At 50.4% G+C, this 13,643-nt stretch overlaps 1 protein-coding gene across 2 annotated transcripts in view; it reads left to right on the top strand.

Moving 5' to 3' along the window:
- Window positions 1-258: 258 nt before the first annotated feature.
- ABCG1 (ATP binding cassette subfamily G member 1) overlaps window positions 259-13,643 on the top strand; it is a 65,125-nt gene continuing 51,740 nt past the window's right edge. For both annotated transcript variants that reach the window (XM_020875086.2, XM_020875087.2), the window contains exons 1-2: window positions 259-438; window positions 7,086-7,320. In XM_020875086.2, coding sequence (XP_020730745.1) covers window positions 397-438; window positions 7,086-7,320 — 277 coding nt within the window. In that variant the 5' untranslated portion in view covers window positions 259-396. The remainder of the gene's footprint in view (window positions 439-7,085; window positions 7,321-13,643) is intronic.

Below are 13,643 nucleotides of genomic sequence, written 5' to 3' on the forward strand. Positions count from 1 at the left end.
CCCATGAGTTTCGGAACTCGAAGACGCGGGGTCCGCGGAGGATCCTCGGCACTTGCCGGGCCAGGAGCTCGGGCAGCCAGAGGAGCGGGTATGCAGAGAACTGGGCCAGCCGCGCCCCCGCAGAAGCAAAACAAGAGCACGCGCACCTGTCGGCTCCGCCCCGCCCCCGGGCGCCGGCCAATCGCTGGTAGAGGGCGGGGCCGTGTGGCGGGTCGTGGGCGGGGCCGGAGTGGGCGAGTCGTGGGCGGGGCGGGGGCCCCAGAGCAGTAGAGCCGGAGCCTGAGTCCGCGCGGCGCGCAGGAGCCGAACCGGTGCGAGCGCAGCCTCGTGCCCGCCGCCCGTCCCCGCCGCCGGCAGCCTTGTCCCCGCCGCCGCCGCCGCCGCCGCCCCCAGGGCATGGCCTGTCTGATGGCCACTTTCTCGGTCGGCACCGCTATGGTGAGTGAGCGCATCCGTTGTCCCCGGGGCCGGTTCTGTTCTCCCGGAGAATAAGAAACGCACAAAGACCTGCACCCTGACACCTGCCCGTGAGCCCCGGGGGAGGCGCTCGACTCACATCGCCCCCCGCCCTGGCCGCCTGACGCCTCAGGATGCTGCTTGCAACCGAGGACGCGGGGAAGGCGGAGGGCCAGGGGACGGAGGGAGGGAAGGAGGAGGTCCCACAACTGGACAGATGGCCTTGACCTCGTCCGCCTCTGGGTGCCCGCCTGGGGACCCATAGCATACTGGGGCGGGGCGGCAGCCTGGGCCAGAGGAAAAGGGGGTCCCATCCCTCTGCCCGCGCGCGTGGCGGGAGCCTGAGGAGCAGGCGCTTTTTGCGCTGCTCTCCGGAGCGCCGGCACTGTCTAGGGGAACAAAGGAGAGAGGTGGTCGAGAGCCTGGGCTGCCCTTTCGCCCCCGGGGATAGCCTCTCCCGGACTTGCTCTGGAGGGGGCGGCGGGCGGAGTTCCGGGGAGGCAGGTGAGGGGCTAGCCTGAGTACCTCCGGTCACATTTCTCTACCCTGGAGAGAGACTGGGGTGGGGACAAAGGCGCTCATCTCACTCTTCCCAAGGGTGCCAGCTCCGTAGGGGTACCACCAGGTGCAGGAGAATTCTTTGCTAGACACTTACAGTAAGTGCTGTTTCTATAGGTGGTCAGGACTCTCCTCTTGCCCCTTTAAAACAGCTCCATAAACTCACATTAGAAAAAAAGAAAAACAAACTGTTGTCTCACCCATCCCAGGGCCTTTCATTTCTATGCCCAACACACACCGGCAGTGCAGTGAGGTACTTCTGGATTGATTTCAGGTCATCTAAAGTACAGATAGAATAAAGTATTCCATATTTCAAGCCATCTCACCCTCCCCCTACCAACCCCTCATGCATCCCTCTTCTGTCCTTTGTCTGTGTGTTTACTATCCTGCTAGTCACTTCCCATGAGCTGTAACCCCACCATGCACAGCACGCACCGGTTTCTTCCCCACCCTTTGCCTTTATTTCATTTTTAGCATCCTGTATTTGAAGTCAGCAGGGCTCCGCAGGATTTGACCGACAGTTACCTCTTGCCTTGAGCGAAAGAAAAAAAAAAAAGTAGCCGGGTTTCTGCGCATGCTCTGCTCTGACAACTGCATCCTATGATTCCAAACAGGTTACTGTAGAACATACCCAGCCTCGCCAGCTCATTATATAATGATTTTGTGTAAACTGAGAGAATGGGGCCGCGGACACATTGAGGAGGTTGGCAGAGCAGGAAAGAGCCGGGGCAGGGGGATCCACAAGCCGGGTCCCATCTCTGGAAGGTCTCTGCCTTTATGACCCAGCTTCTTATATATGAGAGGGATCCCCAAATGAAAAAGGCAGCCCCCTCATGATGTTTGCTTTTATCTGGTTGAATGTTTGGGTAACACTTGACCATTTTTCATTTGCACTTGTTCATTTCTTTGGGATTCCAGAATGATGGTGGGAATGGAAAAGGAAGGAGATTATTGTTAGTTGTGGATAAAGAAAGTTTCAGGTCTTGGAGGTGCCTGGTAACTAACTCTTGAAGCCCATTCAAAGCTGCAAAAGTGCCTTATACATGTGAGACAATAGTGAATCAGAATGTTTTAAGGTAGAGATGTTTTTGTCAAGATTTTCTGAATGTTACCTTACGGTTTGATGCCACACCAGAACTTAGGTGTTTCTTTCATGTGAGGCTGAGCTCACTTTTTTCAGAGAATGTTATTTTGTGCGAAAATCATTCTCCCTGAAAACCTTGTGCTTTTTTTAATTTAAAATTTCAACCCAAGTCATAAACAGAGCCCTAGAGACATTCCCAGGGCCCTAAACTTTCCTCTAGGGTCCAGCCCAGGGCTTACTGCCAGGTGTGAGTCTAGAGAAGGTGCCTGGAGGATGGGAAAACCACCCACCCATGTTCACGAGTCCCTGAGCTGGGCTGGGTGGGGCAAGCAAGACTCCCAATGGAATTGGCATTTGGGGCTGTTGGAAGCCAGGTTTTGGAGACGATGAGGTTGGCACTCTGAGTGACCGTATCAGTGACACCTACCCTTTGCTTAATTAAGGGCTTGACACTTGGGTTCTTTTCCCTAGGCAGTGCTCTTGAGGGTGCTGGACCTAGTTTTCCTTTTTTTGTGCTCAAGGGTCCAGTGTGGGGGTGGGGTCTGCCCTCCAAATGCAGGGTTCACTCGTCTAGGTGGACACTGTAGCTGGCAGCAGGGAGAGAAGTGGGGGAGAGTGCATGCCAATACCTGGAGCCTGTGAGTTCCTCTTTCCTTTCCCTCCCAAGATGCTGTAAAAAGATGCTGAAAAGTTTCTGTCTCCAACTGGGCTTCCCTGAGTAGAGAGTGAACCAGTGTCACTGTGGTCTGGGGTGGGGGCGGAGCTTGCTGACTGTTAGAGACCCTTCCCAGCTAAAAAGGTATCTCGATGTACAAGGAAATCAGCGGCCAAGAAAAAATTCTTACCAACAGCAAGCAGAAACAGTCCAAATGGGTCTCCTTGTCACTCAACACCTGTGAATGGACTCACTATTATTTACCGTTTACTATGCGGCACAAATTGTGTGGAGGGAGAGGGCAAAGACAATGCTTCGGTAAGATAGGGAAGCATACAATGAAAGGGAACCAAAGGGGAGGGAAGATATATTTGTTTCATTTTTAATGAGCTCCAGAGGCTAAGGACAAGCTAGCTGTAACCTACATCCTCGGCGGCTCTCATCTGAGGATGTGTTTGAAGAGAGCTGGTCTATTTCGGAGTGACAGCCACTACCTCCCATCAGAAAAGATTGCAGGATTTTATTAATTGGATACCCGTTGGAAAGACGGGTGATGGTATGCACTGCTTTGGTTGCTTTGGAAGGTGGGCTTGTATGGTTTCCCCAGTCTCTTGTGGATTTGCCTGTGATGGACAGGGGCTGGGATGGCCTAGGGACCACTGCAATTTGCCTATAGAAAGCCAAGCGATATTCCATCGTGGTTAGGGATGCTGCCTGTGGGAGCACCCTGCAGGAGCTGGCCCCCAGTGGCCTCTCCTTAGCCTTGGGGCCTCGGGCTCTGTGAAATGGAGCGGAAAAGGGTATACCCCCTGTCGAGCTGTGGAGAGAGAAGGGGAGTAATCTATGCAGCCTGGAGTGTAATGGGCACATTGTCGTGCATTACTGAATGAATAGTCGCTATTGTTCATAATCGTTTATCTACCACGCGGGAGGCATAATAATTCAAAACTTTATATAGGAAGTTCAGGCCTCTGGTTTCTCTTTTTCAGTTCCATATCAGTTTACTCACCCAGCTTTGTCCCACCATGGCCCGTCCTTCTGTCTCCCTCCCCACTGCACTCACTCCCACCACCCCCCTGCCACCTGGGCTCCGGCTCCCTGCGGACTTATTTGGCTACTTGCTACTTCCTCCTTGACATCCCTCTGCGGCCCGCAGAGACCTCCAGATAGAGCGCAAATCCCTTAACAAGCTTGACAAGCCCTCCACCGTGTGGACCCGGTGAGCCTTTCTAGTCCCATCTTGTTCCAGAAGCCCTTTCCCCCACCCCACATCAGCGCTCCTGCCCCTGAATTTCCGGTCTCCAGGTGCTTCGCCCTCTCACGCTGCCCAGCCTTTGCATCTGCTTTTCCCTCGCAGGGAAGGTCATGAAGCAACACCTCTCCTCCACCTCCCCTTGCTAAGCCCAGCTCACAGTTTACTTCCTCAGAAGCACCGTGTGTCCCACACCCCAAGGCCCACGCTGCACTGGGTGACCCCTGCGGGTCCCAGTAGCATCTCCTTCTAGCCCTGGTCCCTTCGTATTGAAATTCTTTGGAGCCCAGTCTTGACCCTGAGCTTGCTGAGGCCACAGGCCATGTCTGGCTGGCTGGCTGCTGATCCCCAGGGCTTTATCTGGACTAAGAGTGACAGAGGGAGGGAGTAGATAAGCTTGGAGTCTAGAGGGGGAAATCAGACCCCCGTCATACTCCAGGTTGGCATCTGCTCCAGTTGGGAGGAGAGTGGAGCTTCATCAGCTCTGCGAGACCTGACCTGTCTCTGAGCTTCCTCAGGATGGCCCACCTTGGCGGGAGGGGGAAGGAGGCCACGCCCTGGGGAGGGGCTGCTGGAAACTCCCTGTCCCTAACTGAACACAGAACGATTGGCCACCCAGGCTTTAGAGCCTCAGGACGAGACGCAGACATCTCACCTTTCAAGGTGGGGGGTGAGGACAGACTCTGGGGACCAGGCCTGGAGCTAACTGCCCTGCCCATTGGTCTCTCCACTACCCTATGCGTGCGTGCGTGCGTGCTCAGTCACGTGGACCTTTTGCCACCATGGACTGTAGCCCGCTAGGCTCCTCTGTCCAAGGGATTCTCCAGGCAAGAATACTGGAGTGGGTTGCCAAGCCCTCCTCCAGGGGATCTTCCCGACCCAGGGGCCAATCCTGAATTTCCTGTGTCTCCTGCACTGCAGGAGGATTCTTTACCGCTAAGTTCCGCCCCACCCCCCAAGCCCTTCCACTACCCCACCCCCGGCCAAAGCCAGGATTGGTGCTTCCAGGACTCCTGTGGAGTCAAACTGGGTTATAACTCGGGGAAAGAAGCTCCTGTTCCCGGAAGGGCAGGACAGGTGGCACAGGGATGGCATTTGGGTGGCATAAGGATGGCATGCTGGAGTTGAAGGTGAGCGTCCCACTGGTGGGTCAAAGGCAAGCTTGTGCAGAAGTGGGGCAGGGTCTCTGTTGTTCCTTCAAGGGGCCCCATCACTGAAGGCGCTGGGCCTGCGCGGATGCGGAAGCCCTGCAGTGCCCTCCTGGGTGGCAGGAGGGGCTCCTCCACAGCCCAGGCTCTGAGGAGGCCCGTTGTCAGGCTGACACAAACCCGATTGTGTGGGGGATGCACGAACCCACTCATGTTTGCATTTGAAGCACTTCACGTGCTCGGTGCCAGCGGCAAAGCAAGATTAATTTTGTCAAGAGTTTTACTCTGCACTTTAATTTTTATCCACAGAATGTTACAGTCAATGAACTAAGTTCTGATGCAGTAAAGCTTTCCAGAGGTGGGAGATGCCTGGGAGGTGTGTGTGTGTGTGTGTGTGTGTGTGTGTGTGTGTGTGTGTGTGTTGTGTCTTTTTCTTAAACAGCAAAACAACATTTTTAAGCATCATAAGAGCCAGAAACCCCTGTGGTCACATCTCCCCATCCCCTTACGCCTGCTTTAAAAATCTGAAACCTCCAAATCCTCTGATATTGCAGGGGGCCCTTAAAATCAATGATGGAAATAATGTCAGCTGATTAAGGATGCAGTCACTGTACACACGGGAGGTCATTCTAATGGGGAGAGGGCTTGTTTTGGTGACTAGAGTTGCTGGGGTTTGTAAGAATGTTTCTTGATGGTCCACTTTCTGGTTTTGTTTTAGATTTTTTATTAGAAACAATAATGATCAGAAAGCCATCAACTTTAAAGAAATACCCCACAAACCTATGGAAAAATAACAGTGTGATATTATTCCTATTTAGAACAAATAGCAGTATGTCAGGGGCTACCCAGCCTTACAGCCAGTCAGAAGGGCCTGAATTATCAAGGATGATCATCCAGATCAGACTAGATCAGGCGGACTGCCTTCAACAGTATGGAGGTGTGTCACTGGAGGCCCACGCTTTTGGCACGGGGGAATGTTCTCTCTCAATTCAAGAGACAGCTAGAAAAAGCACAGCACATTATTTGTCCACCCCAGGGTTCTTCTGTGTTTTGGAGGTGCCTGAAGCATATTGATTTGTCCAGCATTGCCAAGCCATTAGAAAGGATGTTCCTTTCTCTGCATAAATACTTTTGGTTCTTGGGTCATCTGTTCAGTGGACTCCCAGTGGAAGCCTGAAAGGCCGGTGGAGCTACGTATTAGGTATCCTGATGATGCAGTGGAAGAGGCACCCGTTTTTATGGATGACTCATATTCTGGGATCCCTTCTGCCCTTCACTTGATTGTAGAGCTCAGAGCAAGTTCCTTAAAATAGTCTGTGCTTCAGTTTCCTTGTCTGTATCACAGAGAAAAAAAATCAAGCTTCCCAACACTTCAGAGCTATTATGAAGAGACAGTGAGAGAGAAGAGTTGTAGGGGGTTTGGAAAATTTATAAGGAAAACACAAAGACCAACTCCCAGTGGTCCAAGCGATACCATTGCTCTTGAGAATGTGTATGAGGTTATACCAGGAAGGTACTGAGCGAGATCATCATAAAGCTTTTTCAACTGTGCATTTCTTAGCAGTCTCACTCATTTTTGTTGGGCTTTTTAACAAGTGGACTGTAAGTAGGTAGTTTTTTAGGGTGGCTGATGTTTCATTCTTTGAGAAAACTGGTGTATTTATTTTGGTTTTGTGATTAGATGTTATGGTTGCTAAATAAGACGGTAGATCAGTTTCGTAGTTTATCTTTAGCATATTTCCAGCGGTAGAAGAAGTGAGGGCTGGAGAGAGGGAATTCCTCTAGGGGAGCAGCCGTCCTGTGCTGCTGAGGGCACGGTGGAGGGTGAGGAGTGTTGACAGATGGCGCCGACCGATGGACGGCGCTGTCCTTGTGGGCCTCGCCGTGATGTAGCTGACACCCGCTCTCGGCGCTTCTCTCCTGCCTCTCTAGAACGGCTCTTCAGGGATGACCGAGCCCAAGTCAGTGTGCGTCTCCGTGGACGAGGTAGTCTTCGGCAACAGGGACGCCATGGAGAAGGAGCTGCTGAACGGACATCTGAAGAAAGAAGACAACAATCTCACAGAAGCCCAGCGCCTCTCCTCCCTGCCTCGGAGAGCGGCAGTGAACATTGAGTTCAGGGACCTCTCCTACTCTGTCCCAGAAGGCCCCTGGTGGAGGAAGAAAGGTAGGGAGCAGGGCTGCTGGGAGCCTTTGGACGCTGGGCGCCTTTGGACGCTGGGCGGAGCCTTCGCGGTGGGCGGAGCCTTCGCGGTGGGCGGAGCCTTGAAGGAATCATCAGGTGGTTTGGGAAAATCGGGGTCTGGAAGGTGGGGGACTGTCTCTTTCCACTCCGGCTCTGCTGTGGCCAATCTGCCTAATTGCTTTATGTCTGACTTTTTGTTTATCTATGATATAAACAGATCAGATTAGATGACTCGAGAGACACAGTGTTTTTGTTCTTGTCTTTTTAATTGAAGTGTAGTTGATTTACAATGTTCTGTTAGTTTCCGGTGTACAGAAAGTGAGTCAGTTTACACACACACACACACACACACACTTATAGCTTCTTTTTCATTAATGGTTATTGCAAGATATTGAATATCTTTCTCTGTGCTACACAATAGGTCCTTGTTGTTTATCCATTTTATACATTGTGGTGTGTATCTGTTAACCCCAAACTTCTAATTTATCCCTCCCCTTCTCCCTCTGGTAACCACAAGATTGCTTTCTGTGTCTGTGAGTCACAAAATAGTTCTTAACCTCTGATATGATCACAAAGTTTGACCAACGTTCCTGTGTGCTGGCTTCCAGTCTGAATACGGAGGGTTCTCTTTACTGGGTGCTGTTAATGGTAGTATTTCAAGATGGGACTTTTTTATTTTTTTAGTTTCAGAGAAAAATGGAAACCAGGTGTTTCTCCCATGCTTGAAGTGTTGAAAAGTAACCAGTGACCTAGGGTAACCTCTCTGGAAACCAGTTGTGTATGTTTACAGATCTTGAAAGGATCAGGGGGATGTTGGTGGGCTAGCCATAAACACAGAAGAGTCAATGGAGCAGGTGAGACTTCAGAGATCTTGGGAGACGTGCACACACAGGAGTTTGCCGCTGCCCTTTTGATTCTCGTTGGGAATCGACAACTGGTGGTATTTTGAGTTTTCTTAGAAATGGAGATGCTCCTTCGCTAGCTCTGGATTTTCGGAGTGTAAAGTTGATGCCTCCCTGGGTTGGTATTTCTTTTTCTTCAAGCCTGACTGACTTCTTCCCATGGAATTCACTCCTCATCCACCTCAGCTCTGTGTACCCTCCCTGTGTCCATCTTTGGAGGCAAGGGAGGGAGGTGACTGGGAGAGGACATGTTAGATGTCACCCAGAAATGGTCTTTACTTTCTAACGAACCATTTAAAACAACTGGAAAATCATGAGGAGCTTGGAACAAAGTGATTCTGGTACCTTCTAAATGTTCATATTGTTTAAACTTTTTCCTAGACTCTATCCTTCTTCCTTTATGAAGAAGACCCACCAAGACTCACTTTTTTTTTTAACTTCCCTCTGTTGCCTTCATTTTGTTTCCTACTGCCTTGAAGTGAATCTGTTGAGACGGTTGGTGTGGCACTCCAGAATTCCTTGGAACCATGGTTATAGAGCCTTGATTGACAGATCCTTGGGACCTTGGAGCCAAGCTGACTGTGGGATGACTGTGTGTCTGTTACCACAACCAGGAACAGATCCCAAACAGATACTATCAGCAGCTGATAGTATCTGAGTGATCTGAGACTTATATTTTCAGGATGTGCCAGCCTGTTTCATTAACAAAGAAATTCTGTGAGAGGCTCAGGAGCCTATTTGTTTGAGCCTTTTGAAATTTCAACATAAGTTTCCAGCTTTTTCCTTTTCCACTTGAACAAAGAATTTTATTGAAAAAATGCACTAAGTGACTAGGAGGGCATCATAAGGTTTTGACCTGATGTGTCTCTATAGATAAATGGTGGCAAACCTGTGGGAGACATGAACAGGTTTCTGTCCACATCTTATGTGTGGCCTTAGAAATGTGATCATGATGTTAGAAGTGCTTAGATGGGTATTTTTCAAATGGAGACAACTTGCAATGCAGAAATGCCGACATTTGAAAACGGAGGCAGAATTTTGGTTTGAAATCCAACCTGGCAGGTGTTCACTTGGGGCTCTGGCAGGTGAAGAATGTCATTTCCTGCCCAGATGTGTGGCTTGCCCACACTATAGTCTCTACTTGTTAGAACTGGTCATGCTGATTGTCAACGGAAATGGCCTCTTAATTAGCGAGGGAGAGGCCACCAAGGTGCATGGCCAGTGGCCTACTAGGAAGCCTTGCCCAGGTGGCTTCCGGGTAGACACTTGCCCTGAAGTAACCTCTGTGTGGGCTCGGGATGGGGGGCTGGGTGGAGGAGTAGGGTGTGGGCCCCAGGGACCTGCCTGTGAGTCAGAGATGGTTAGGGCCAGAGTGGAAGGCAGGCTGATGTGTCCGGGTTGCTGATTTCTCAAGCAGCGAGGCCTGACTTCTCCATCTGGCTTCCTCCTTGGCCTCTGCGGCACCTATGTCTGCTCCCCCCGGCCCTGCCCTCCTTCCCTGCGCGCCATCATTTCCTTCGTTCTTGTTGCCCCGGTGGTTTATCACTCCCGCACACCCGGAGGCTGGGGGGTACTTGTCCACCTTCTCACCAGATACAGAGGAAGCAGCATGTGCAGGACTCGCTCCGAGCCTCAGCTTCAGGGACAGAATGGAGGCTGGACGGTGGTTTCAGACTCAGTGGTCCAGCTTGGTGCCCAGGCCATGCCTGGCACAGGGCCTTGGGGTTCCAGGGTCCCTGTGGCCACAGGGCCGCGGTGCTCTTCTCCAGACTCAGTGCCCACGAGGCCCGCTCTGCTGCTGCCCATCCAGCGGGCCAGCGTCTCCCCTTTCTCTTGGTGGCAGCTTTATATTTGGAGTCACCTCTGTGTGATGTGTGATGCCAGGTGTCATGCCGGGTGCAACTGACTGTTGGGGCAAGAGCTTTTGCGTTTTCTTCTCTCACCATGTTCTCTGTTTTTCTGTCTGTATTGAGTTGTTTGTTTTCTAAAATTCAGTGTTATGGGCCGAGCTCACTATAAGGATCACAGCGGGGCTGAACGCAGTGCACCGAGGAGGGGAGAGGTGTTTCTGAAAGGAAAATGAGAGTGGTGGGTTGAGAGGGTGGTGTGTTTCAGGAATGCCTGGTTGTATAGTGAGTGAAGGACATAGGAGCCTGAAGGCTGGGGTGATCACTCAGAGTCAGAGCCAGCACCTCCACTCGGCCTTGGATTCCTGCCCAGGCTTCTTCCCCTCACACAGATGCTGGTCCCACTCAAGTAAACTCCAGGAAAGCCTCCCCCGACCCCCATCCCAGAACATGGTGCTATACACTAACTCGACACAGAATGCTGTGGCAAAGTCTGTCACTGGTGTTAGAATAATATCACAAGCTCCTACACAATTATTTTAAAGAAGATGGAAAAAGGACGCTTCATAACCCTTAGTGGAAAGGATGTGAGTGAGTCCATGTTTAAGAAGGCGATGCCAGCCCTGGTTCTTTACAATTCTTGAGTTTCATGATTGCCAGGCGTTGGCTGTGGCCTTTAAGAAACATCTTGTATTTTCAATTGTAAGTACATTTTCACTATATGATTAATGATGTCTTTAGAGGAAAATGTGGATCGTGTAATAGATTCCTAGTAGAGAACATAATTGTGAAAGGAACTGTTCCCAGGAGAAAAGAGTGCCCCCCAGAGAGGATCTCACTGACTTCTGATACAGTAATGACTTTCCCCCAAAGAATTCACTCCTGGAGCCGGAGTTGATGGGACAGATGACTGGGAACAATTTGGACTTTGGTATCATAACATTAACTAGTCACGTGGACTATTGTGTTGAGGGTAGTAGGGAAACGTCTACTGTAATTGTCCTCACTTACCCCAGTGTGACTTAAATTTGAAAGTAGCTTTTGCTTTGCGGAAGCGAGGCACTGCGTTGGTGTTGGTAACATTTAGGACCCCATACCTATATGGAGTGCCGGGCCGACAAGAGGACCACTATGACATGGGTGAGCTTCACCCCTTTTTACAAAACCACTAAGGGTTGCCTTGACTGTTACTTCTGATTTATTTTGCCTTTAATAGGCCTGCCTGGATGTCAGTCACCTCTGCCTTCCACAGGGACCCATAAAGAGGCTTCCTGACCTCTTGGAGAGGCTTGGCTGTCCTGTCCTCTCCCCAGGGAGGTGAGGCTGATGTGCCTGACGTGCTTTGCACAAACAGGTGACTTGATTCTTAGAAATGAAATACACCTCTCCAGGTTACCTGTGGGTTGAGAACAAAAGGAATCCTAGCTGGGGCCTTAGAGAGTCTTCTTTCCTCTTCCTCAGCCCGGCTGGGGTCTCAACACGCTAACACTCCGATGGAATGGGACAGCACCTCCTACTCGGAAACCAGACCCTCCAGCCTCATCCTTGCCAAATGCCAGGATAGAGTTAAACTTTCTGGGCAGCCCCACATCGGATTATCCATATTGGTTTGCTTCTGAGCCATAAAAATGCATCTGAAGGCCCTTCTCAAATTCAAGTTTGCTTTCTCTTAATTTCCACGGCTGTTTCACAAGGCCTGAAATGACAGGCTGGCTAAAATGAGTAGAAGGTGCCATTAAAATCCCTTTCAGCAATTCCATTAAGGGGAAGACTGGATTCCATCCCAGCACTGGGTGACTTGATCCAACTGGTGGGGACATGGATGGGGAGGAAGGCCAGTGAAAAGAGGACTGTAGAAATCCCAGAGCAGCGAGGGGGCTCTCAGGGGTGGGCTGCTCAGGTGTGAAGGCAGGCTTATGCTCTTCTAGCATGAATGAATTACTTTTTAAAAAAATTAATCTTTATTGGAATATAGTTGCTTTACTATGCTGTATTAGTTTCCACTGTACAGCACAGTGAATCAGCCATACATAAATTACTTTCGTCTTCTATGGAACTGTCATGCAAAGGCAAGCTTTCTTTGGGGTGCAAAGAAAAGTCTTCTGATACTCTGCCTTTGTTTTTGAGGCTGTGGTTGGTCTTATGGTGCAGTGTAGCACATCTAGGCCTTGCTTATGAGGGCTCCCTGCTTGATGCTGGGGTGTTGACATGGGGAGCCCAATGACCCCAGGTCACCTTGGTGAATGGAGACAGCTGGAGCCCTCCTCTGCCCCCTCCGGGGCCAGTTGCCAGGTTCTCTGTGGCTCCCTGGGACAGGCCACTGGCTCAGGCCCCTTTGATGATGAGGTCTTCTGGAACAGTTCTGAATCTCTGCCTTATAGGTTCCGAAAGAGGCTTTGAAAAACTATAGAGGATGGGCCGACTCTCCTGACAGATGGATGTAGTGTGACCATGTATAAAACCAAAAGAGTTTGCTAGCTTACAGGCAGAACTTGAACATCCAAAGGGTCTAGGCACCCTTTCTGTAACTCTCTTGGGACATGCTGCATGGAGGTCAAACCATCACTAACGGGGACCTGGAATCAGGGGTGCATGATTCATGTGTAGTCTGATCAGGATTGACAGCCCCCACAGACATAGCACAGGTGACCCTGCTGACACTAGCTTTGAGGTCTCCTCTTCTCCTTCATGTCCATATCAGGCCACCCCAGTCGCCTTCCAGTTGGCAGGACCCGCTAACACGCTGCCATTTTTCTAAAGAGTGTGCCTGGTCTGGAGCCATCTGGCCTCTTCAGTGTGACCTTGCAGGACTGTGCTCTGCTCAGTGGGGGGTTGGTGTCACTGTGTCACTTTTTGAGTACATTCTTGTGATACTCATCTTCACCTGCTGGGTATGTACCCTCCTGCCTTCCTTTAACACCCCCAAGTATGCTCATGTCTTAAAAACTTCATATGCTGGAACTAATGTCTTCTCGTATAAACCAGAACTGAATCCATCAAGGCCAAGATATAACCCAAGGTGACATTCTGCTGAACATAAAACCCTTTCTTTTGTCTATAAACTGGTAGAAGAAAATGTTTAGTAACCACACACCTGCTTGTTTTGAGTTCAGTTCTAGAACCAACAGATTTGCTTATTTAAGGAACAAAGGCAACTACATGGGTCAGATTAAAAACATTTGGAAAGACTGACCTGAACAAAACAAGGGATTTTTTAGGATGGAGGTACATCTTTTATAAAACCCTCCCTGATGGAGTTCCAAAACCTCTATAGAAAACTTACCTTCAAATAAAATATCTCTAAAACTAGGTGGTTTTGCCCATAATTTGCAAAAAGGCATCAGGAGGAGTTTTCAGAGTCTAGGATGGAGGCTGGTGTGCCTGCCGGGACTTGACCTGACCCAAAGCCCTTAGTTTTACTTCTCACTTGGTCAGCTGTGTCTGTTGTTAGTCTTCTTTGTGCTTGACTTCAAGACTGCAATTATGTCCAGTGGAGACCTATATTTACAGCCTGAATCTTGGAGCCCACAGGAGCCTGGAAGCTCCCTCCTCTGAC

This window comes from Odocoileus virginianus, chromosome 4 (assembly GCF_023699985.2).
Source record: "Odocoileus virginianus isolate 20LAN1187 ecotype Illinois chromosome 4, Ovbor_1.2, whole genome shotgun sequence".
Taxonomy (NCBI): Eukaryota; Metazoa; Chordata; class Mammalia; order Artiodactyla; family Cervidae; genus Odocoileus; species Odocoileus virginianus.